Source organism: Calidris pugnax, unplaced genomic scaffold, assembly GCF_001431845.1.
Source record: "Calidris pugnax isolate Ruff unplaced genomic scaffold, ASM143184v1 scaffold42, whole genome shotgun sequence".
Lineage (NCBI taxonomy): Eukaryota > Metazoa > Chordata > Aves > Charadriiformes > Scolopacidae > Calidris > Calidris pugnax.
Window position 1 is genome coordinate 11552674 of NW_015090920.1, and position 26912 is coordinate 11579585.

The 26912-nt window shown below is 39.8% G+C and overlaps 1 protein-coding gene across 2 annotated transcripts; it reads right to left on the minus strand.

Moving 5' to 3' along the window:
- Nucleotides 1-383: 383 nt before the first annotated feature.
- HSPA4L (heat shock protein family A (Hsp70) member 4 like) lies at nucleotides 384-26507 on the minus strand. Of its 2 annotated transcripts, XM_014949932.1 has the most exons (19): nucleotides 26250-26507; nucleotides 22074-22131; nucleotides 20490-20630; nucleotides 18823-18945; nucleotides 17234-17333; nucleotides 15328-15461; nucleotides 14167-14411; nucleotides 14004-14080; nucleotides 12676-12827; nucleotides 12052-12158; nucleotides 11540-11673; nucleotides 9623-9825; nucleotides 6969-7070; nucleotides 5807-5944; nucleotides 5006-5131; nucleotides 3724-3831; nucleotides 2718-2837; nucleotides 2116-2277; nucleotides 384-1697 (listed from the first exon to the last, which is right to left on the minus strand). In XM_014949932.1, the coding sequence occupies exons 1-19, from the start codon at nucleotides 26354-26356 to the stop codon at nucleotides 1503-1505; spliced, it is 2532 nt and encodes an 843-aa protein (XP_014805418.1). In that variant the 5' UTR covers nucleotides 26357-26507; the 3' UTR covers nucleotides 384-1502. The 2 variants fall into 2 exon arrangements, with proteins under 2 accessions (XP_014805418.1, XP_014805419.1); XM_014949933.1 differs by lacking the exon at nucleotides 6969-7070.
- Between the last annotated feature and the right edge of the window lie 405 nt (nucleotides 26508-26912).

Genomic DNA, 26912 nt, shown 5'->3' on the forward strand with positions numbered 1-26912 from the left:
GGGCGTGATTGGAGATAAAATGGCTGCCAAAGCCAGAAACAAGAGCATGACCCTTGTTTACAGGCTTGTACATGAGAACTGCTGCAGAAATGCCTGATAAACATCTAAATGCATGTCTGCCATGGAGTTTAAGTAGCCACTTCAGTGTTACACTGCAACTAAACTCCGTCTCTTATGTTAATTTGACTACGAAGCCACTTTTCATAGAGCAGCCCATTTCTATTCTGGTAACAGAAAAGTTGTTTAAAGCCAAAAGACAAGTGACTTGCTCAAGTAAGTACTACAGTACGTCCATGACTGACAGAAGCATTCAGAACATATGAATGAACACTGGACCGTGACAATGTCCAAGATGCATCAAAGAAAAGAACAACTCGACTGTGTAATACGTTATAGACACTTTCATTAGATCAAGTAAATGACCAAAGATAGTTGGTACGCTATGCAAAATCATCAAGTAGATTCATTTTTGGGGTAATAACATCCAGTTTGTAAGCTCTTTTGTTTAGATCCTTGACCAAAAGGCTTATGTGCTGAGTCCCAAGGCTTAAATAAGCTCTGAGTATTTCTTTCAACTTTGCAACAAACAGCATTTAAGCAACCTCAAAATCAGGGTGCTAATATCCACCCCACACAGCACAATTTCTGTTCTTTCTCCTCCCCAGCATAAGATGTGATCAAGGTATAGATTTCATTCAAAACAAAAGAGATGGAAATAGTAACATGTGCAATAAGACATTTTCAAGGGATGCCATCCGACAGTCCTTGTATATTCTACCCCTTCGTACTATGATCATTAGCATCATCCTATGGTAAGCACAGTACCTTATGTACAGCGATGTGCACTGAGACCATTGGCTTAGTTTCAGCACGTGGCAGAGCCATTATGTCACTAAGATTGTTAGTGGTATGGGAATCTTAAAAATGGTTAAGCTTGTATTATTCAGTTTATATGAAAAAGACCGTACAATTCTCATGGTACATCAACAAGATGGACTAGTATGCCAACTAACCTCTTATTTTAATATTTAAATTACAACAATACAATAACTAGAAAAGGTCAGTGCTTCAAGTGACAGGTTTTGCCACTTCAATTCCAATATTTTTCCAAAATAAAGATGCAATTAGATCTACACTTGAGCATCAGTAGTGCAATACAGTATCCTTTCCTGAATAAAGGAGCTGAGGTTTATCCACAATAAAAGCTTTAAATAAGGTAGATTGTTGCCATTTATATATCAATTCTGTACGTTTGATATAAAATATATTGGGAAAGCTTAAACTGACTTATACAATCTACATTTGGCTAAAGCTCCACATAAGCAGCATCAGTGGAAATGAACATCAGAAGTGTACTTAATATAAAACACTTTCAAAACTACTCAGCAACAAATGACAGAAGGTTGGCTAAGAATAACTGAACATTTGAGGTGTGTACCAGACAAAAAGAATGGACCCTGTGGTTACTTGCACTATTTTAATTAAGTACAGAAATGCAAGATTTAGTCCACTTCCATTTCTCCAGGTGGTTTGGTCTGCTGAGAATTGTCCTTCGCTGGTTCGGGTTTTGTTTCAGTACCGCTCTGTCCGTTCACTGGTCCATTGTGTTCACCATTAGCTTTTGACTGCCCATCGTTGGGAGGTTCTATCTTCGGTTTGGGCTTGTATATAATGGGATTACAGAAGCTATCCAATTCCTAGTTGTAACAGAAGCAAGAGAACAAATTCATTTGGTGGCACAGAAATTGCATTAAACTAGAATGTCTCAAATTTGTTTCAGGTACAGAATGACTTGGAATTTAATCTTCAAAGGCTGGACTTCTCAATTCTATAAAGTCTATAAAGAGCTTCCCATCTGTTAAAAGCCTATATGATAATTCATTTTCTAGCAAGACTAGTACTGTAACTCAGGATATTTTAAAAAGGGTTATTCAGAGGTACTGCTGTAAATCAAAAGCCAGAAGTAAACATTGATAAAAGCACTGCTCCCTCTTTATGGATCTTTTCAGAGCTTTAAAAATCTCTGCAGGTGTAATATTCTAGCTCAACCTGGAGGCAAAAATTTTGTTAAAAACTTAGAATGCAACATGTACAATGATTTTTTTTTTTTCTTACCTTAGATTTTGTCAGTATTTCAGCCACTTTGACAACTGGATCCTGAGTTAGACTTAGTTTGTTCTGGGCATTCATTTTGCTGTTCAACCAATTCATAGCCTCACTGATGTATTTTTCAACCTTTTCCATCTCAGCAGGATCTAGGTGATCATATTTTTCATCCTAAGGAGAGAGAGATGTATAGCCTCAATTAATATATGCTTCTCACCCAATTAAGAATTTCATGGACCCATAATGAAACAGGATGACATTGCTACAACCTGATAAAAAGTAGTTTTTAACAAGCAGTTAGTATGAAGAATGACATAGAACAAGACAGACATGGTATTATTTTTAGACATTTGAAATTCTGATCTTAAGTGCACACTGCTGAAGCACAGGTTAGTTATGAAGTTGCAAGAAAAAAAAACAACCCTTGAGATTCTTTGTAGTTTGATTAACCCCAACAGATAGTCTTGAAAGTTCTCAGGAGCAGAAGCACAACAGCTGTTTTAAAGCAGCTTAACAGGTAATCCTGTAGGATTTCTTTTTAAACACAAAAAACTCTACAGCCAATCTCAAGCACCCAATAATAGTTCATTCCCTAAATAATTTGCTTCTACCTTGTTTTTGTATGCTTCTACTGCTTTCATAAGGAGCTGAATCTTCTTTCCCAGTTCATTTAAGACTTTTGGTCTCTCTTCGTGTTCCATGTATCTTTCCTGAATAGGCTGTCCGAATTTCTGGAAACATAAGGACAAAGATCCTGATAAAATATAAGTTTTAGTCTGGTCTAAGAATGAAACATGGCATTGGAAGGAAGGCTGCCTTTAATTCCTTTTTCTCATCCATTCAAGAGCTTTAAAACCAGGAGCAGTGCCTGTCCTTATTAGGCTTGCAGCTGCCAGGATCTACACTTCTGTTTCCATTGGTTATCCCTTCCCCAAAGGAAATCTGACTTGAGAGAAAATAGTTGGAGCCCGTGAGCTAGAGACACACTTGAACTTATTACAAACAGAGTAGCTAGTCATTCACCAGAATTTACATTTCCCCGTGAGATTCTTAAAATCTGAAGTATTTAAGTGGGGTTTTTTTTGTCATTACTAATTAAATAATACAGTGGAAGCCACTATTATATCATTCTTCAGCTTTTATCATTAGGAACGACACCAAACATTCAGTTTTATGATACAGCTATAGAAGACTGCTGAAAACAGGAAAACCAGAGCATCTATTCTGGAGTGTATTTCTGAATAGCCATGACAGCAGTTAAACTACTCAAAAGCCTCTTTCAGACTGTAACAAGACAGCAAATTCCCATAGCAACTGATTTTGTTGTCACTAGTGACAGTCTGCTTCATTTTGACCGTTTTCAAATTAGGAGCACAACACACCATAAACCAAACTGTATTTCTGGTTGTAAATATTCTGTTTCATAACTAAACTACACTACATCCAGCTACAACCTGAACATCCATACTGAAGTTAATGCATCTCCAACACTCATATACAGGTACGCACACACACACCTCATTAAAAGAGCTTTACTTACTTAGCCAGATATATTTATATATATACACCCCTACTGCCAAAACCACGGTTTTTCTAGAAAGAAACTTAAAACCTTACTCTTAATTCCTGAAGCTTATCCATGTATACTTGTTTTGGCTGGTCCTCTCCATCTTCATAAAGCCAGTTTTCTGTGTCCTCCAACATCAAGGTCAGCTTGTTTGAATCCTGTGAAGCAAGTTGGGGATACTCTTGATCAGAAGCAACTATGACCAATGAGACTTCTCCCCCCAACACAAAGAAACCTCCTACTCAAAATTGACTCTTTTATCAGTTTAAAGTAGTCGAAGCGGTAGTGAAGGAAAATGGTAATTAACAGACTTCAAAGCCAAGATTTTACAGAAAGGTAAGAGAGCCAGCCCTACTAATCTGATATGCAGGTGAAGTTTATAGGAGTTTCATAGCTTCAGGACTGATTCTGTAAGAAAGTACATGCATCTCAATATTCTTCTATATTATCTTGACATGGGAACTTGTACTCCTCAGGTTCTCCGATAGCAGAATGGAAGAGACAAATCTGGACGTCTATACATGTAGTTCAAGTCATTTTAATTGGACTCTACTGGCTATAAACAAAGATCATATCTCCAATTATTTAGAAATAAAGTTCTTATCTATCCCTGTAACTTACGTAAGAGACTGTTTTGAAATTGGTACAGGAAAAACAGCCTCACACCCTGGAGTTTATACTGGAAAGGCGTCTGTACTGCATCGATGACTGCCTACTCCAGAGAGCAGACCTTAACACTGCTGCTGGACATGTGTTGTTTCAACTGCTTGCTTGTGTACCAACCACTTTTATTTAGATGGCTGTTACAGAGAAATGACTGCAGGACAAGTGCTCTTTCAATACTGTTTTGCAGAAGCCCAGCGTGCAGCTTTCTTCACAGTTACTTGGACTTTTAAATGGGGAAAGGATCAAGTCTCTAAGTTAATGAAATTAGACAATAAAACAGAGCTACAGACACTCCAATTCTGCTCATTATGATTTTATTCCTACCCACTCACACTGTTTAGAAGCTCATGGTGATCCCTCCTGCTCTCCTACCCCTACCATAGGATTTATATTTTCTGCCTGCATCCCGAACCTTTCCTTGCCAGTGAGGAACTTCTCAGACAATAAAGAACTCTGCATGCTTGCATGTCAAATGTCACGTGTAGGTGAAGTTCAAACTACACATCTGTAAAGTGTAGGTGAAGTACAAACTACACATCTGTGAAGTTCAAACTACACATATTCTGAAACAAGTCCAAAAGAGCCCTGCAGCCTCCACATAATCCACACTCAAAATTAATGAATACAAAGGAATTTTTTCCAACAGTTGAAACACATAGGTCTTACTTCTTCAGTGATGAATTTCTCAAAGACTCCACACAGTTTATCTCTGAAGTCGTACACATATTCTTCAACAGCATTCTTAGCATCATTTCTTTCTTTTTCAAGCTTGTCTTGCATCATCATCTTCCCCTAGGGTGGAGAAAAGCTTGTTTAAAACTAAGTGCCTTTCATATGTCAGCCTTAATGATTACTCTGTTGAAACTGTACTACAGAACTTTGCAGAAGGCTGCTAATTCACAATTACTGATTAAAATTTTCACCCTTGTTAAGTCATCTTCACTGCAGGCAGGACTGGAGTGGGGGAAAAAGTGAGTTTATATTTGGAAACTGTTGGGCAAGTGCTTCAACGTAAATGGATCAGGTGTCAATTATAATCTGACCACCACAGGCAAGACTAAAAGTGAAGACAAGTCTTGACTCTGGTTTGGAAGTCACTAGGAAATCGTTCTGCCCTATGAAAATTATTTCATACTTGTAATGACCATGTGTCAGTCAATAACAATTAGCATTCCTGTAACACACTGTGCAGCCTTTTCTGGCAATCCTTGCCATTTCCTGCCTAAGAATGGAATTGATACTTTGTGTAATGACAGGCCAGTAGGTCAAACCCAGACATCTGGGTAGTTAAGTCTACTGAAACAGATTAATTTCTCCAAAAAACCCAACCAAAACAAAACCCCTTACAATTAAGGACAATCTCCCAAGGAATTCTAAATTAGACAGGAAGTTTATGGCTGCAAATATTTTCTGGGTAATTATTTACAGTGTCATTAATTTGAGTGATCATCTGCTTATGCTGCTTACCTCATTTTCTATATAGCAATTAATAAGATCTTGTCCCAGTTGTCTGTAGAGGCTTGCTTGTATAGGTAGGTCAATACTCTTAACTTTTGCTTTAGCCTTTGGCTGGGCTGGATGATCTTGCTTGTCTCCAGAAGCAGCCTATAAAAAGATTTACACTGTTAAGTAACTTTTAAGAATGGAAATATTACTGCTTTTTTGGAAAAAAAAAAAAAAAAAAAAAAAAAAAGAATGAAACTAGTACAACAGCTACAAATTAATCATATGTAAATGAAGCACCTAATTCTTCCTCTGCTATTCAGAATCACCACTACCTTACTTTTGAAGCAAACTGGTAAAATATAATTTCTTTAAACAAAATGTGAAGTGCTGTTGGGGAAACCTGTTCAAAAGCTAAAAGGCACCATATACTCTTCATCATGTTTCCTAAGTTTTCCATTTTCACTATAAAACGACATTAACAGAAACTTACTTCAAAGTCTTAATCATATACTGTGTTGGAAGCAGAAGCACTAAGATAGGATTACTAACTTAACCATTTCAATACAGCTGCACTCCTCTAACTACTCTAACACTCTACACTACTCTAACAACTACATGTTGGCAACTAGTAAGATTAATGACTTTGAGAACACTGGGCAAAAAAAAAGTCTAAGGGAAGCTTTTTTGGAAAAAAAAAAAAAAAAAAAAAAGAGTCAAATGAAACTAGTACAACAGCTACAAATTAATCATATGTAAATGAAGCACCTAATTCTTCCTCTGCTATTCAGAATCACCACTACCTTACTTTTGAAGCAAACTGGTAAAATATAATTTCTTTAAACAAAATGTGAAGTGCTGTTGGGGAAACCTGTTCAAAAGCTAAAAGGCACCACATACTCTTCATCATGTTTCCTAAGTTTTCCATTTTCACTATAAAACGACATTAACAGAAACTTACTTCAAAGTCTTAATCATATACTGTGTTGGAAGCAGAAGCACTAAGATAGGATTACTAACTTAACCATTTCAATACAGCTGCACTCCTCTAACTACTCTAACACTCTACACTACTCTAACAACTACATGTTGGCAACTAGTAAGATTAATGACTTTGAGAACACTGGGCAAAAAAAAAGTCTAAGGGAAGCAACATCACATTTCCTTATCAATACTGAATACTAACTTTTGTTTCGGTTCCTGCATTTTCAGTTTCCTCATCTGCTTGGTTCTGTTGTTCGGCTTGACTTTTCTGAATACCTTCATCTTGGTCAACCTGCATTTTATCCTAGAAAAAGAGTTACATAACTGAATGCAAAGGTTTGCTGTACAATTTAAGACTGACACCAATTACAGCAGATCACAGATACTATTACAAGGACTTCAGAATCCATCTTGAGAATTTTTGGTTCACTATGTTTAAACAGGCGTTTTGATACAGTACCTGTATTCCTATCTCTCTCAAACTAAATGGACATTCCTAGTCAGTCTGTCCCCCTTGAAATAATGTTGCCATCTGTCCCCTGTTAAAGAATTACACTAAACCCTGTAAATACTCCCTTCATTTGAAATTAGAAATACATACATGTAAAATGTATGTGAGGAACATTCTAGAAACACACCACCAACACAGGCAATAACAATAGGTTCTGTATGGAACAGCCAGAACTTCAATCTCGTATCATTTTTCCCCTAAACTTTAAAGTTTGTAATCCAAAGAAGTAAGTTAATCATTGTAATTGTTACCTGCATCTGTCTCACAGGACCATAAAAATTATTTTCTGTAGTAGCCTCTTGGAGCACAAGACCAACCGTCTTGCCTCCCTGCCACCCAAAATTAAGTAAGTTTCACCTAAATTTATCTGTAGTTCACCTATGCCTCATTCCAAATTTAAGTATCTTAAACACACTACTAATTACTAGTGCTGATCACTTGATTTAGTTTAAGTAATACAATTCCCTGTCATCATTGAAAAAAAAACTTTTAATAACATAGTAATGGGTAAATCTAGGGTTTTCAGGGTGATTCCAAAACTTGGACATCCAGAGCACCAATAAGTAACGAGCTGTAGCTGAGGTCTGAAAGGTCTTAGATTATGTCCATTACAAGGAATTAAGATTCCTGGATTCACAAACTACATAAGCATGTAAAATAGTTTATGGTTAGTTCTGCAAAATTCAAGGAAAAGCTATTTAAGGATTTCAAACTTTAGTACAGGTGCGTACGTTGCAGATTAGGCATATTAATTGATTCAGCAGTTTTTTAATGATAAAAGTTGAAAACAAGAAGGCTACTTTTACCAAATTTAAGTTTTGTCACTTTGGAGTAGAAAGAGACATAATCCTCATTTATTGTTCTTACTGTTCACACAGAAAAGGCAACAACTGGAAGGAACTGTTTTGCCTACACAGAAAAGCTAGAGGGGTAAAATAATACACGTATACACCACAAACCTCCTCCTCAGAGTCGAGGGTATCATCCTCAATAATGAAAGGTAATTGCTGACAAGCACCATTGTAAAACAGAAGACGTGTTAGATGAACGGCAGGACTACAGACTGAAAGCCTGAGGATGGAAGTGGTTACTCTTGTACTGAACACAGTGTACTCATCCTGGTGACCTCCCCATGCAGCACGCCTATTACACTAAGTGTCACTTTCAACTGGTTTCCACTTGTATACAAACATCAGATGCAGAGCACTTGTCCACAAGGAACTGCATCGTGTTTGGCATTTCAAATATGCTCACGTTCCTGGAAAGCAGTGTAATATTTAAGGAGCTGCTTGTATCAATTTTGTAATGCTAATTGTGTAACCACTTGCTCCAATTCCTGTAGTATATTGAACTGAAGTTGGAAAAGCTGCTAAGGACAAATTTGAAAAGCCAGTGACAGGAAACGCATGCATCCTTTCCTCTAATGTTTGACTTCTGTCCAACCTTACTCCCTAAGGAAACCCTCCCTCAGTACATCTGGCAGCCTGGGACACCACCACTGAGCATTTTGTGGTCTCAGAAAGACAGGAGGAGTGTGAGGCAGCAGCTTGCCCACTGCTTTATCCTCTTCTTCTCTACACCATCATCTCTGTCCCCCGTGAGCTGAGACATAACCAAAATCCCAAGCTATAGAAGACACAAGTGAAAAAGCAAGGCTGCCAAGGCCACTGCTGGGGTGCTGTTCCCTGCTGCTGAGCGCTCCCTGGCACCGCTCCTCCACTCTAATCATAGCTGCACCTCACTACTCTCAGTGATCTACTTCAGTAAGCAGCACACTAGCACAGAGTTGATCTTCCTTGCACTAGAATGAGAGAACATCATTTCGTTAATTTCTCAGTATTAATGACAAAGCTGTTGCACATTTATTTCCAGTCATTTTTCCCATATGGGCTTACAAGGCAGTTTGTAAGAACTGCCAACACTGAAGCACATAAATAAGTGCCCTAAGTGAAAGAATGTTTACGAAGAACAAGTTCTCCATATATAAAAAAATACCATATATTTTTTACTCAATGAACATCTAGTACCTGAGGGGAAAAAAAACCCAAACCCTTCTCATTAAATATGTTGTCATTTTATACCAAGACTGGATAATGCTAGGACTAGTAGATGGATGGTAAAGAACAATTAAAAAGTATTTTCTTTAGCATCTGGTTTTACCTTCTCATGGCTTTCTTAGTGCCACATGTCACCATGATGGACATGAAGAAACGTGTTACATAACTGAAGAAATAATTTAAGGGTGGAGAAGTAATCATTGTCAAAAGCTATACACTATGATTTAATCTCTAATTACGGGCTCTGTCAGAATTACAAAGAGTGTAGATATTTACAGGTTTACATACCAGCTCATCATCTCTGCCTTGGTTCTTAGTTGATGATTCAGTGTCCATGGGTGTGTCATTCTGCTCTCCCTCTATGTTCTGCTTCTCTATTACAGAAGCACTGGCCACGCTGAAAAGGCCATGAATATTGACACGCACTTTAACCTTCACTTTGGAATTGTCGCCATCGTGTTGGGGACCAACATTCTGAATAGTGAAGCGCCCTTCAAAAAACAAGAATGGTTTTAATTGTTTTTCCAAAAAACGGTGAAAGAAGAAAAGATAAAATACATTCCTTGAAGAGCATTAATTTAAATAGCAGCTTCATGTCACTTAAATACACTATTTGTAAACTTCCTACTTAGCTGTCAGTTGTACAATATGTCACAGCTAGATAAACTAAAGTCTGTTTCCCTGATTATTATCAGTTAACTGATAATTAATAAGATGTTTTTGCTTTATCTGCATTTGATAAAAATGTCAGTATAACACTTTATGAGGTATTATGCTTCTCTGCTGCCTTCTCTAACCATCACACTAGAGAAATTACTCTGATTCATCTTGAATGCTGTCTTCCATCCACATAACTCAAATTTTGCACTGAAAGATAAAAAGGTAACACAGATAAAAGATTCTACTTGAATTTGGTAACATGGATGCACTAGACATTTTGGAGAATGAACAGTGCTTATCAAGGCTTCTGGAAGCAGTGTGTCCAGCTCCAGAGTCCTCAGCACAGAAAGGACATGGACCTGTTGGAGGAGGGCCACGAAAACGATCAGAGGGCTGGAGCACCTCTCCTATGAGGACAGGCTGAGAGAGCTAGAGTTGTTCAGCCTGGAGAAGAGGAGGCTCCAATGAGACCTTTTAACAGCCTTCCAGTACCTAAAGGGGACCTACAGGAGAGATGGGGAAGGACTCCTTCAGGGAATGTAGCGATAGGATGAGGGGTAACAGTTTTAAACTGAAAGAGGCGAGATTTAGATTAGATATTTGAAAGAAATCCTTTACTGTGAGGGTGGTGAGACACTGGAGCAGGTTGCCCAGGGAAGTTGTGGCTGCCCCATTCCTGGAGGTGTTCAAGGCCAGACTGGATGGGGCTTTGAGCAACCTGGTCTGGTTGGAGGTGTCCCTGCCCATGGCAGGGGGGTTGGAACTCAGTGATCTTTAAGGTCCCTTCCAACCCAAACCATTCTATTATTCTATGACACTTATTTTGCAACCTACTGGAAATTTGAGTGCAAATGAAGCAGACTGTACACATGTAAAGGAGAATGTCCTTTCCTAAAGACGACAGACTTCTTGCATGGACGGCTAAAGAGGTAGCACCAAGTTTATCTTGGATTTGTAAATCGGGAAATTAAATTGTTAATTAGTTTAAAGACCCTGAGGAATCCATTAACTGCAAGGAAGGTCATATTAGCTACCAGGAAACTTATTCATACCATCTAATACTTTAGACTTTACTACAGATGCTTAAGTTCAGGAAATGCCTATCTTGTATGTTCTCAGATCAATAGAAAGAGACATGACAGATACCTGTCTGGACAAATAACTGTCTAGTGCTCACAGGTCCTTTGATACAATTTCTTTGAAAAATCTAGGCTGGCAAGCACATAAGATCCTTATCCATTTTATCGAGGTAGAAAGAACCAGACAATAGAGCACTAACGTCTTTGTACCTACTTTTTTTAAGCATTCAGAAACAGTGAAGACAGATAAAATGAAGGAAGTACATTTTTTTAGGAACTGCCAAAAGGTGGTGTCAATACTCTTTGATCACTTCATCTAAAGCAAGATGACTGTGCTGAGCCTTTCTGAACCTAGGCTTTTCTATAACCTAGGCAATGTGGAAGTGATTTATCTTAGGAAAACAAGAACTGCTTTTCCCATTATTAACAGGAGTTGGGTATAGGGTTTGTATTCACACGTCCTTACCTATTCTGGAATCGGGGTAAGGCACTTCATGCGGATGGGTATAGTAAGCTTCCAGGTCAAAAGGTTCTTTCTTGTGAAAAGTAATTACTTTTGAGAATGGAGCAGCATGATTCTTACTGAAGACTTCACACTCCCTAAAGCAGTAAAATATTAAGGTTAAACCACCAAGCATAACACAATGGATAATCAAAATCAAGCTGTGTTAATGATCAGCCACCCTGCTAACCAAGCAGCTAAATAATTTAGTTTAAGTCAGTTTATGACAAGAGCTGCAGGTTGAAGGCCTGTAGGTCTCAAAGGTGGACTACACATTCTATGTCACACTTCTCAAAAATTAACCAACTCCACACCAACATTTTATAATTAAATGTATTTCCAGTTATTAAGCAGTAATCAGAAATCAAGAGTTATGATGCAAAACCAGAAAATTAAAACTTGCAAAACTCCCACAGCTCAAAATTTTTCTTTATGTACACAAACACACACCTTTTAGTAGGCACCAAACAACTTACCCTGTTCCTTCTTCATAAGATGATTTCCATCTTAACGTTATAGAATAAGGAACGACGTCTGTGATAGAAAATTCACGTACTTTAAAAGCTGGGGAAAGAATTGCACACTAGAAAACAAAGACCAAAATTATATTATGTTCATGTAGTCAAATAAATAGTAAGCACAATAATCAATACCCAAGTGCAAAAAGGCTACAATTCATGTATGTTACATGGAGATCCTGCTTATTGCAGGATTTTAACTTAAACTTCCTATGCTTAGTAGAAAGTTAATTGAACTGAAAGACTTAACCAAATTATAGTAACAGACGCTACTTCCCCAGTGATTGTCAGTAAAAATACCCAGCAAAGCTTCCAAATGACTATAAAGAAATGGAACAGTGCAATTTGGGTCATCTCATTTAACAGGTCTCTAACAAGACCATCCTTCTCACATGACACAGCAGCAAATTAACAAATATAATACAGTAATTTCTGACACGGTCACTGTCACCAACTGTTGAAAGAATAAGTAAGACCCTACATCTTGTTTCAGCTTTTGTACCTTTCGCTTTTGGTTAGTTGTATTTCATTAGTACATGTTGTTAAAGAAGCAATACTGAAGTTTAGTTTCAATAACTATACCTGCAAGGCACAGCCTCTTGCAACAGCTTCATCAGCATTTAGCGTGGTGCTTATCTCTTTACAGAAAAAGTTAGAGATCTGTTCCTTCACTGCTGGAATTCTAGTAGCCCCACCTACTATTTCTATACTGTAGATATCTTCACGCTGAAGCTCTAGAAAAGAGAGCACACGGCCTTAAGTTACCATCAAGATATCAAAAAGCTGTCTTTGGACAACCAAAAAACAGATAAAAGAGGTCTCTTATTATCTAGACACTGTGACAAGCCCTGAATACATTCAACAGCTGACAAGATCTTTAAAACCAGATTTGTCATCACGTGTCCTATTCCAATACAAAGTTTTCTAGTTGCATCATCCTGGAAAATGCAGAAGCCAAGCGTCAATGAGGACAGCTCTTCCTTAAAATGCATTGTCCATATGCATCCCCTTCTGGTGTGCACAAATTCAGGTGTGTACAATTGGGTTTTCTTTGGCAGCCCTGCACTACTGGACAATACCTCACCCTCCCCAAACAAGAACAAAACGAACTCAAACACACCTCATTTTATGTTTGGTTGTCAATACAGAAAAGTGAAATCCCTAACTACTAATATATAATAAATATTAGACTGTGCTTGCAGGGTAACTTTTAAATTCCGAATTCAAGATATGCGCATAAAGTGATCTCAAACAATTGTTAATCCTTGAACAGCTCTGCTCAGCAGTTACTCAGGTTCTTACTTTCTGTAATAGCTACCTAGCCAAGTCACAAAATTATTCCCTTTCTTTTAGTAGAAAAATACTGGAATTAGGCATAAAACCTTTTCCTGTGAAAGTCTAATTCTCTACTTTATATTACATTAGGCAAAAAAAAAAAAAACAAAAAAGGAAATTGTTATTTTGCACATGCTTCAGATAATTTATTTCAAGAACATACTGCCAAATTCTGAGGTCAGTGAGGACACGTATGTATCAGATATGGAACAGGCTGGCCAGACAGTTACAGTAAACAATAATAGTTTTTCCCATCATGGTTTTGGTGTGGTTATTTGGTGTTTTTAAATGCAATGATCTATCACAGCGCCAACCTCTTCCATTAGGCAGGGTGAATGAGGGTCAATAAACCAAGGTTGCAGAGTGGTATGTGCACTGAATGAGGCAGGAACGGGATCATGCATACATGACAAGCATATGAATGGAACTTACATTTAACTTTTCAGTACTTAGCTTTGCAATTCTAATAAATACAAAAATATATTAAAAAGATAATCATTAAAGAGATCTAGGATAACTGGCTTACTAGTTACTTTCTTGAACCAAAAGTAGTACCTAAATTAACTCCTACTTACTGGCTTGTTCCATGGCTGCTCTTAGAGGAGGCTCCACTCTGGCCAGAAGGGCAGCACACAACTGCTCGAACTGAGCTCTGCAGGAACAGGGAAAGCATTTCCTGTTACAAGACAGCTGAGAGATCACACTTCACTGCACTTCAGTGACAATAATGCCCAGTACCTGTTCATCTTACTGGAGACATCAAGGTCATTCATGAAGCACTCTATGTTGAGTGGAAGGTCAGAAGCATTTGCACTCATAAGCTTCTTCAGTTTTTCACATTCCTGATACAATCGTAGCAGTGCTCGGGGATTCTCTTTTACATTCAGTTTGTATTTTGTCTTAAATTCTTCAGAGAAGTAGTCTACCAAAGCCTCATCAAAATTCCTACCACCTACGAAAGGGTCAAAGGTAGTAGCCAAGACCTATACCGAAGGGAAAGAACAAAGATTAGAAGTTATTAGACAATGTTTGTTTAGATATAGGGATAGCTTTCATACAGATGCTAGTTTTCCAAGTTAACACCTTTAAAAACAACTTGGATACGGGGAATATTTTTTGAGGTTTGCTCACCATCTTCTATGCAGTTGGCAGACAGAGCAACTTAAAAAGATGACTCTTCAATTATTTAGTTTCTGTCCTCCCCCCCCAAAATACTATCACCTCTACCATGCTATTTTGCACCTTGCCACAGCCCTGACTCAGTTTACTAGCTCACTGAAGGAAAGGCAGAGTAGGATAGCTATTTTGTCACGCTATTACCAGGTCTATGTCATTTACTCAAAACACAAAAGCTCATTACCATCTTCCATGTGACCTCAGATGATTACAGATTGCTACCAAAGACAAGTTTACAAAAACATTCAGCTACATTTTGTCCATAGCTCACAGACAAAAATCTCCAAACCAGGAAGTGAAGACACTTTAGTTTTATTCCATATCCTGTTGCATTTTATTTTGAACCATCATGGATGGCAGAAAACAGATCATCACAGAGCAATTCAGGGAGTTCAACAGTTTCCCAAAGACGAGTCAGTTGCAAAACTACAATGCTTATGAGACTACCAGAATATGCAAGTGTTTCAGTGATGTAATATGGCACAAAACCTGTGCAGTATGTTTGTCAAGCACTTTTTAAAACACACTTTGGGATACTTCATTTCTGCTTTTTATAAAAATTAATTTGCTGAAATACCACCCAGGAAGTTTTTGCATTCAGCAGTTCAAAAATATATACAATAGACATTTATTTTGATTAAAAACAAGTATCTTCCCCCAGAGCAGTATTTCAATGAAATGCTTCAGGAATATGGGATTTTACTATATGACTTAAAGAATTACCTTCAGTTTTCCCTTGTTAAAAGCACAGATTGAAACCTGATACGCAGAATGCCCCATATCTACAAAGACCACATTTCTTGGCTTCTCTTCCAAGGCTGGCAGATCTTGCTTGTATATTCCATAGGCTAGTGCAACTGAAACACACCAACCCACAGAAGTTAAAGGAAAACTGTATACAACTGTCAAGCATGCATTAAAAGCACTACCAAAAGAAATACACAAGTTTATTCTTTGTAAACACCCTCCAAACACCTGAAATAGAACGTAAGGGTCAAAAGGGTCACAGGTTTTAGACCATTCTGAGTTGCCACAGTACTTATTTTCATTTGTTTGATTTATAGTTTTAGTAGTAAATTACTTTACATTCCTTCATGTAATTGACAGTGTTCTGTGTAACCTAACATCTTTTTAGTAAGAACTGTGTGCTGTACACCTTCAAAGCACTACCTTCAAGTCAGTAGCACATGCGTCATCATAAATTCAAGTTTTTAGGATTTATCAGATTGGTTATTTTTGCTCCTGCTTAAGAACTGCTGTTCATGTATAAAGCAGTTCATCACAAAGAGACTTAGTATGTGGCAAAACACACTTTTATTTTCCACTGTCAAGGGAGGAAAGATAGGTCAAATGAAGGTCTAACACTACTAAAGCATCACCCTGTATTTCAGTTCTTCTTGTAGCCAAATTAACATTGTAGTTTGTGATATCTGCAGTTTCAAGTCTCATGCCTACACCTCTCCTTTGAAATGCCTTACTTTCAGTATATTTTAGCTCAGCTTTGCAAAATTCAAGCATGCTCAAGAGATAAGAAAATGTTTTAGAAGACTGGTTTATATGCATCTGAGATTTCAATACCAGCATTTATTTGGAAGGTTGGTTAAGACTTTCTAAGATAATTGAATTCAAAGATAATTGAAATCAAGAAAAAAAAATAATGAAATTACTGGTTAAAACAAACAGCTCCAACTTTAGTTTCCATGAAGTGAAATATATTTCTACACCCTAGAATTCACCAAAACCAGAGGGCAGTAAACAAATAATAGAAACAACTGTTGTGGCAATGCTACAACTGACAGGATTGCCACAGGCTTAAACTGTTGCCATCCCACAGACTTACGCTTAACTTGATTTGGATGTTTTGAAAAGTCATACAGTTCAAGTTATTCCTAAATATGATCAGCAAGTCTGCCTGCAGAAAAAGCTCCATGAAAACAGTTTGTGTAGAAGCAGCTTTTAAAGCATACATATTAAATAGTCAAAAAAGAAAAATCTGTGGTTGACACATTTTAAAATTTCCCTTCAATGTATTTCACTTCAAATAAATACTAGATTATAAAAAAGTATTTCTTCCATGAGATAAATTTTTACTCCAGCATACCCATCTTCCAGTGAGCTGGAAGGAAAATTATCAGACCCCACTACACGCCTATGTTAAATAACATATTTACTGTAATCTTTCAGACAGATGCAGGTTACATCTGATAATACTGTACCATACTATTATTTAATACAACGATTGAGGATTGAGGTCAGCTGCACACCCTAGCTAGATCACAAAGAGACTCTGAAGCTAGCTCAGGTGTTCCCAATACAGCTGCTCTCACTCCACAGAGGTAAGCCCAGATACCAGCTTTATTTCAGAAGCAGAGCAGCTATTTTCACGTGGCACCGTATTCCAGTTGACAAACCCAAACTCTCATTATGTCTCATAAGTGCTGAACCCCACCAAAAGAGCTGCTGTGCTTCCAGTTCCCAAGCTGGATTGGGCAGTCCTAGGTTGGATCACTTTTTCCACAAGTTCCTAATTGTGTAACAGGAGTGTGTCATCGCCCTCACAAATTCAATAGCCTGAATGGGTAAAAAAAAAAAAAAAAAAAAAAAAAAAAGAAGCCTTGCTGCCCTTTACCTGCTGTAGTTTCATTCATCAGCTTCAGACAATTTAATCCTGCGATCTGGGCAGCTGCCATTACAGACCTTCTCTCAGCATCAGTGAAGAAACTGGGTACCTGTTTCCATAAAATCAATACATAGGATATTATGAAGTATTGACTTTTTAAATTTACGAAGTCAGACATACCCATTAAGCAACCCTATAAATTTCAATACCACAAGAAACTTTTACAAGCTGACCTCAGATTAATAAGGCAGTCTGAATAAAACAGCTAGATGATTCTTTTTAGCACATTATTTTAATTAAAATTTCAAAATATGATAAAAATGAAGGCACATTCAGGGTTGTTTTAAACAAAGTAGATTTAAGCACCAAAAACAAAAAAACAAACCCTGAAAAGTATTTTAGATTCTTCTGATGAGTCTTTGATCTTAAAATCATTACCAGTTGCTGAAAGCATTTGTGCCGCACAAAGTCTACAGCATAAATATTCATACCTTGCCTCAAAATAAGTTACTGCAGAAGCACCACAGTGGTGCTGGAACTACGCTTAGTGTTGAACTAAACTTACAACTGAACCTGTATCCATGTTTCAGTTACCACCTCTACCACGGTGCCAGCTTACAGTGTGCTACAACACTCCGCTCCACCAAAAATAGCGGAAGCACAAGCAGAGTCTATTTAGCAACTGGCTGTAATCAGCTGGCATACCTTCAACGTCAGTCAGGCTTGAGAACCCAGAACTACATTCATAGTTTATTTCGTTAGCTACTTTTGTGGTCTATTACCAAGGATCCTTTTTTGTGTGGGAGGTATTTTCTGTAAGTGTCTTTGTATACCATAAGGAAGCAAGGGAAAAGATCAAAGTGGATTTCTAACAGCTGCAGTACACAGCTTTCCAGTTCCCATGCCTCTCTGACAGAGGGGATAACCCCAATCCTTCATGCCCAGACTTCTCACCAGGGCAAGAGCAGAAATGAGGCAGTAAACAAAGGCAATGCGAAAAGCAGACATTTAGAACTTTGTATCAGGAGCATAGCTTCTTGTCCTCAAGCTCCCCTCTTATTCCCCCCGATAGGTGAAGGCACTAGCTAAAAAAAAACCAAACACAAGTAGACAAGCCAAACAAGAAGACCTTTACAAACAAATGCAGGTACTTTGGGCTTCTCAAATTGCCAGTATGACCCTCAAACCCATAAAGTTCAGCCAACTATCAACTACACTACAACCCAACAAAGAAATTAACAGGATTTTATGAAGGTTCTTTGAAACTCGAGGAAGATAAGCTTTCACATAGGACAGTTCCCACTTGTAACAAGAACTACAGTTACCAGGATTACTCTGGGTGGCACTTGAAGTTAGCCAGTCTGGATCAGCTTAAATATGTTCTTTCTGAAAACACACTCTTGGATTTAACGCATTTTCTATCTTCTCACACACAACAGTATTCTCATTTAGAAAAACCTGTAATAAAGGCCCATTTTTGGGGGAACGTGATTTCTATCCACTACTTTTATCTCTTACCATTGCACCATGGCATAAATAGTACTAGCTTACACAAAGTTATCTGTAGAAAAGATTGCAATAAATGTATTACAACTTACTGAAATCACACAGTCCGCCACTGGTTTCTTCAAAGCATTTTCTGAAGTCTCTTTAAGCTTGGCCAATAACATTCCTGTAATCTGTTCAACTGCAAACAGTCTCTCTTCATCTAGGTACCTCACCTGAAACAGAGAATTGCAATTCTGTAATAAATCATCTCAACTTGGAGAAAAGATGCACAACTTGGATATTTTTTGTAATTTTGATCAATCAGACCCCAGTTTAACACCAGATTCTGGATGCAAATGGCTCTCCATATCAATTGACACTATGGATTTGTGCAACCTACAACAAATGGTAACAGTTCAGTTGAAAATTGTTTTGTGGAAAACCTTAACACCTGTGTTATCTCAAGGGGTTATTCACAAAGCTATAGTATTTTTGTTATTTGTTTGGGTTTTTTTAATTACCAAAAAACCCAAACCAGAAAATACATAATGAACACAGGATCACACTTGCCCTGACGTGAGCTACACCCAACAGTTTTGGAGCAAACCCAAGGAACATTTGGTTCCTGCAGAGGTCACTCAAGCACATGAAGCAGGGAAAGGGCAAACGAGGCAATTCCAATAGTCCTGCCCTGCTCGGGAAACACATCTGAACCTTCTCCCTTCACGTGAGGTTCCATGTCCTGAATTCCTGACAGGCTGCCGTCTCTCTAGCAATCCCAAACCCTCCTGTGCAGGGAAACTCAGAAGGATGAACAGCAGCTATATTTACACTGCCAATTGCTATAATATGAGCAGGTATGCAGAAAAAAAAAGAAATGCACTTTGTGTGGTATAAAGCCCCACCAGAAAGCAACTCAGAAGTGCACTATGTGAGGATGATTGGGAGATTTGCTTCAGAAGTGCACTCCTGATCCAAATTTAAATGCTACATTCAGAGACGGAAGCCAGAAGGACTAAACTTTGAGAAGAGCAGTTTCCACCGATTTAGTCTGGCAGCTAATTAAAAATAACTTGTTCAGATTGCTTCTTCAGAGCCCTATCTTCTTTTGCTTATACTTGGCCTCTGCACGTCTGTAAGACCTAAACTCAGATGAGACTAACAATCACACACTCTAATTATATGTATTTGAAGGCAAATGTAGTAAGGTAAGGTGAAAAGCTCCTTATGTGACCACAGAAGCTAACACAATTGATGAGAAACTTCAACGGTCATCTCAGAAAAAGTACAGCACTAGAGCAGATGTTACTGCAGGGAATAAAAAGTTCTTCATCTCTTTGTAACAGCAGATTTATTATGCAGTCAATTTTATTGAAGGTTAATAAAACAAACTTAACCTTTTTTGGGGATGAAAGCTATTAACATTTTATAGCACACCTGTAGGGGAGACAACGCAATACCTTTTTGCACTACGTTATTAGCAGAAGGCAGGAGTATGTAATACAGATCAAGTACTCTAGATCTTCCTGAACGTTTAAAGAAGTGAATGAATTACAAAGGGGAAACGTAGCAAAACTATGCTAGGGCAGGCTCTGTGAAAAATAAAAGATGTTATTGTACTGGTTATCAGCTGTCATTTATTTTCCAAACGAGTAAGAATATATTTAGAGGGTTTTCTAAGGAAAATGTAAGTCAGTTGAAGTAGGAAGTTAAGAGACCAAGGTCCAAAGCGCTCATCTCTACCACTGAAGATACTCTGCACAAAGTTCTAACTCACCTTTACTCCTACGGAGCCATTCGGCATCTTCTGCAGTTCATAGGGAAGTTTGACCCTCTCAGCTTGTATGTGAGGATCTTCAAATGCTCTTCCATGCAGTTTTTTGAAGCCATGTACTGTATTTTTTACATTTGTGACAATCTGTAGAAGAGATATTTTATTTTTAATTACCCACAACATGCAGACATGAAGACCATCCAGAAAGGAACTCTTCTGTTATTGGTCTTAATGCACATATTGAAGACCCATGTCAAGCCCCACACATTCACTGGAAAGCAAAGGGTAAGGGGTGAGAAAGAAGCATCCATTTTTAAGTCTAATATCCACTACAAAAAATTCAAATTTACTTCCCTTTTTCATATGCATTAGCTTGCTGCCATCAATTTTCACTGTACCATTTATTTTTTTCTAACACAGTATGCAATATTTGAGATCATATTACATGTTATTGCAGTGGCTGTCTGCAGGAACAAATGAAGTTTATTACCTTATTTGTGAAGCTTCACTAAATTACCACATTTCACTTTCTTTAAAGTTTTCCTCTAATTCAGATCCCATCTGGACATAAAGCCTCCCCACACCTATTCTCTCATCAGTATTTCAACCTAATTACTTTAAGGATAGACTTTAAGTAAAGAAAGGACCAGAAGAAACAAATCCTAACAAACACAATATTTAAGCTATCAAAATAAATTATTCCAGGGTAACCTTCTCCAAGCTATACTAGTCTATCTTACTAGTCTGAGCAGAAAACTTAATAGCTGGGAAGAGGACTGACAGGGCACCTCATCAGCAAAATTCAGGCACTGAGCACAGATAAGAAGTGCAAAGTTTCTCAGAATGAAAGTGATACAGCCTCTGCACATACTGACTGCTCGTGCTACTACTGCTGGTACCTTCATATCCGCCACCCAAATCTCCAGTTACCCACACTTTACGCTACGTGGAAGGAAGTCCTGAGCGTGCTAACATGATACATGGACTCAAAGAAAGAGGGCAAGGCCTGACCTATTTTAAATTTATAGATTCAACTCTGGCTATTGTCAATTTTTACATATTTTCCTTCCAAAGACAGGTTTTCCTAGGTTGCAGCTGAATTTACAGAGCATTAGGGAACTTCTACTTCTGTTCAAAGTTCCAAATTGAGATGGTAAATTACCAAGACGTGTTCATTTCACATTATAAGCAACGACCAGTATCTATATCAAACTTCCATTCTTCAACTTCAGTTTCAACTTTTCTAAAACGTAAGCACAGTATTCCTCCCCACCCCCAGTGGAGATTTAATTATGAACTCTATTCTTCTGTCATGAGTAAGCAAGAAAAGTCTTTTACTGGGAAAGAAACAAAGTTTTCTGTTTCTTCGCATTTTTTACTCTGAATGACAAAACAATGCAGAAATGTTGTTTCCATTTTAATACAAGGAAAATACTGCTGAAGCAGTAACTATTACTGTGAAATGTACACTTACTGTAGAAAATTTACTTTAAAACAGAAAAATATCAAGTTATTCATTACTTTTCTTCCCACAGTTCAACAGGAGACAAGTCAGGTAACTAATACAAGATTTTTTGATCCATTTACCTGGCTCTTTGCTGCATTCCCAATGGCCCGGGTCTTGGATCCTAAAGATATACATGCTCTAAGTAAAAAGAGAAAAAAATAATTCAGCTTTAAAATAAAACATCATAGAATACTTCCATGGCACTTTAAACCACCCACAAAAATAAAAGTAGCAGAACATGGATGTGGTAGTTAACAGTATTATTGCATGAAGCACCAGAACTTGCAGTGGAATTCTAGTTATTTTGCTCTTTGCAAACTGGTTTAGAAACTACAAGCAACCACAATTGTTTTCGTTACAATTGCATTTAAGGAATTTGTTAGACGCTTATGTGTTCTATAGATCTTACCACGAAGGTAGGGAATTAATAACTGCTTATGGGTCACAGTTTATAACCAAAGAAGCGTGTGACATTTAATTTAAAAACCTGAACTTTACTAGACAGGTTTTCTTGACTCAACAACCCTGAAATGTGACAGTACCACAGTCACGCTGCAGGAGCCATTAGCAACAATAATCCTAAGACAACAATAAAAAACCACCTAAGCCCAAGGTAGCTGAACCGCCCAGTTCTACAGAGCATTGAGCACCTCCCAGGAGTGAGGACTACCGGGCACAGGCTGCAAACAGGCAGCAGGGGAGATGCCTGGGAACAGCCTCCAGCCACCGAGGGCTTGGGAAGCTGTAGGGTAGTCCATGGCCCCTTGCTGCTGCTTCTCAGGTTCCTACTGAGCACCCTCCTCTCAATCTCACCTCCAGCTCTAGCAAAGTGCTCCAGTTCCCAGCCACCACTTGGCCACCTTGCTACTTGCTGCCTTTGGTTGGAAGTTGCACACCTTCATGTTGCAGATTTGAAACAGAACTCCTTCCCCGAAGGGGAACTGATCTGGCTAAAACCATTCAGTAGTAACTAAGATTTCATAGGGTTCTAATTTGTTTAATGAATGCATAAAGGTCACTACAGTTGATTGCTTCCTGCCTCCTCTCCATCATCACTACAATGAGGGCACTGTGTGTAATTTGATAGTTTATCTAGCAACCTCTTCTGCTATAGCACCACACTGAACATGGAAAACCTTCTCCAGATTTAACTGCTGCAAGCAAACAATGCATTGCCCTACATTTTCCAATAAGCAGTTCAGCTTTCACAGATGGCCTTTACAATTTTGATGTCACTCAACAATACAGTTCTCAATTATATTTTGTAATAACTAAGAAAAGACAGATAAAAAGAGTAATTTAGAAAGGGTACAAATGGTTTACAAGACATTTATTTTATGGTTAACGTGTTTATACCTTTTCCATGCGGGATTTGAGTCTGTTGCCAGACAGCATGACTTGCCCTATGCCGAGCAAGAAGTCTCAAGTCAGAACTACTCAGGCCACCAGAGCTCCTGCCATGGTTTACTTCAATTACTCATTTCCAGCACAAGGGGATGAGTGGCTTCTCCCTCCCTTGGCTGGCAAACAGAGATGCCAAGTAAACCGTGCTCTATTTGGCTCCAAACACTTCAGCTGTACCCAAGACAGCCCTTTGAGAAGCACATCCACCATAAGGACACAACAAGTGCCACAGCCGAGCTGTCTCCCCCACCGCCCCCCTCAGCCTGCTTCCAAGGGAGCTTCTAAGCAGCACACAGGCTTCTCTACAGGTACCAACTCTCTTCACTGGGAGGACGTTTCAATCCTTTCCTGCACTGTTTTGAAGAAATACTACCTCATCATTTTAATTACACTTTTGCAATTACACTAATTACTAAAAATTATGAGCTATCAACAATCAACTGTTTTTCCACAAAACCACAGTGGGGAGGCACAGCACTTGAAAGGGCCATTTGCCACGAGTTTTACACGCCTGGCTCACTGGAAACACAAACAGCAGGGTTGCTGGAGTTCCCAGTTCAGAAAAAGTCAAGCGTCAGTTAACACCCAGGGAGATGCTAAGGCCAAAAGCCTTAAAAACTATGAGCTCTACTGAATGGAAGGCCAAATGGTAGAATACTTCTCCCTTCTTTCTAAAATACCTGTGCTAAAGCTTCAAAAATGATACACATTTTACAAACACTAACAATCCCATGCCTTGGATTGTAGGCCATAGGTTTTAAGCAGACAATATTGATTAAGAATCACCTGAATGTCTTAACAACTGGGACAGTGGATTTATGACTGTATGAAATTGTGATAATCTATATCTTCCTTAAGTGTACACTGCTTTTGTCTGCAACACTCGAGTGTGCTTGCACTAAGGCTGTACTGTTCACAGCAGTATTGCACCTGAACCAGCTCCAACACTGGAAGCTGGCTGCGCTAATTAGCCCTGCCCAGAAAGAGCAATTAGCCCCGTAGAGCACAGCCAGGACTGTCCTATCTTTAGGACCTAACCCAGTATCTTCACATGGCTTAATAACAACACACTGAGCGTGAAAACGTACCAGCTTGTCCAGAGCTAGCTCAGATGTTTTTATACCACACTACATAGACATAACAAACATCAAAACTTTATATTTCAATTATTTGGGACATAGCCAATCGTTAACTATTAGCTAACTTCAAGTATCTAAATGACTTAAGTGCCTCTATAACAACACATAAATAAAGAGTTCATTTACTGTGTTGCTACCTTTAATAAGCAGAAAAGTTTTGATGATTTAAGAGTTAGATCTGCCTACATCACTCAAACCCTGTTTGAAGTCAGGTTTAGTTACTATGATAAACTTCCATAACAGTAATAAGGCTGTTATATTTCTATTGACTTTTCTGGTCTGCCTCAAAACAATAGTATTACAAAGGAAGCTCCTAATGTTCTTCTGTATTACATTTCAGAGAAAGATAAGGAAAAAAGCTAGAGAAAATGTCACTTTAAGTGAGATTACCACTGCCTAAATTTAAGTATCTCTGCACTCCAGATGCTCTCTTGCTAACTGTGCTTTAACCCCTTTCATAATCACTTTGCAAATGTCTCAAAAGTACAATTACTCTTATGTTAACATGAAAAATATTAAACTCAGGGAAACCTATGTGAAGCCTGCCTGACAGGAATGCACTCCAAGAGTAGTTAAGAACTGGAAGTGTTCTTAATTGTAAGGGGGAAAGAAACTGCAGCTGCCTGAGAATTCTTTGGGCAACAATTTCAGAGGGTTCCTTGCACAGAATTTGAGAGGTCCCAGAATTCCAGGTCTCATAAAACATGTGCGAGGACAATGCCTTCTTGGGACTTAACGTGAGAAGTATATTTAAGTAGTAACAAAAATTTTCAAGAACGTTCCCATTAATACCAACAGTATGGATTGTAGCACTCAACTTATTTGTAAAGAAAACTTTTCAGAAAGCAAAACCTTACATTTCCCCGAGATCAAAGAGAGCAATGCTGGAGTTACTACAGCCTCACACGGCAGAGACAGCTTTCTGCTGCTGGCTACAAATTCCTTTTATGAAAGGAAGCCGCATTCAAACCTCGATTTTTTACGAGTACTATACGAATTCCTGAACCCTCCTTGAAAATCACGCACAGATGGAGCTCCAGAAGCCCTAGACGTATCCCATAGAAACAGAAGAGGAAAATCTCCACCTCCTCCTGCGTATCCCATCATCACGGCCGCTGCCCCCCCCCCCCCCCCCCCCCCCGCCCTATTCGGCGGCCGGCAGAACAAGAAGGGGTCTGGGGAGAGGGAGCTCATCCCGCCTCTTCCCGGCCTCCCTGGGGAACCCACCACCTTCTCCTCCTAATATCGTTACCGAGAACGCTTCCCGCCCTGCCAACCCTCCCGGAGCTGGGGAAATAGATGATTAGCCGGGAGCCTTGCTGCATCAAACCCAAGCGGTTCGGGGAGAGAAAAAGCCCCGCCGAGGCCGTGGGTGGAACACCCGCACGGCGCGGTTCTTCAAGGACACCGAGAGTGGAAGGCTGCGGGGGGGGGCGCCCGGCGCTCCTCGCCCCAACGGGCGCCTCTCGGCTCCCGCTTCGAACCCCTCCAGCCTTGGGGCCCGGCGAGAGACCGACCGCCGGGCCCGGCCCCGGCCGGCAGAGCCGCCCGCCGCGCCGCTGAGGGAGCCGGAGGAGCAGCCGGGCTCTCGGAACAGGCCCGACGGGGAGCTGCCCGCCCCGGAGAGCCGGCTGCGGGGGAGAAGGGAAGGGGTAACCGGGCTGAGGGGTAAAGCGCCCGTGGGGAGGGGGTGCCCCCCGGGCCAGTACTCACGGGGTGCAGCGGTCGCTGTACTCGTTGGCGATGGTCTCGATGCCGCCGCTCCGCGCCACGCCGATGTAGCAGTTGAGGAAGCCCAGGTCAATGCCGACCACCGACATGGCTGCTGCTCCCCCCGCCGGCCTCGAGACTTACAGCGGCGACCGTCTGGGGCTACTGCTCGCACCCGGCTCCTCGCCCGTCTCTCTCTCTTCTCTGCTCTCCCCCCCCCACTGCGGAGCGCCCGGCACCAACCGGCAGCTGCTCTCCTCTGCGCACGCGCGCTGCGCCCGCCGGCCGGCAACGCGACAGGCGCCGGCGCCGGCTTCGGCACTTTCCGGAAGGATCCGGAAGGGCTCGGGCCGGGCCGGCGGCGGGCGGCGCCTTCCAGAAAGATCTGGAACGGGACGAGGTGGGGGATGGGGGGGGGCGTTATCGAGAACGTCATGACGTTTATCCTAACGTCAGAGCGGCGGCGGGCCTCGCTTACCCCCCCCCCCCCCCCCCCCCCCACAATTTAAAAGTTGTTTGCAACACAGCGCGGTTTAATGTGATTATAGCAATCCAGGGCAATTAGGCTAATTAACGCGCTCCGTCCTCCAAGGCGCCTGGAGACCCAGGCCTCCCTCCCGCAGGTGCCCCGGCGGGTAGGGGTGGCCCTCGGGGTGCGGAGGACGG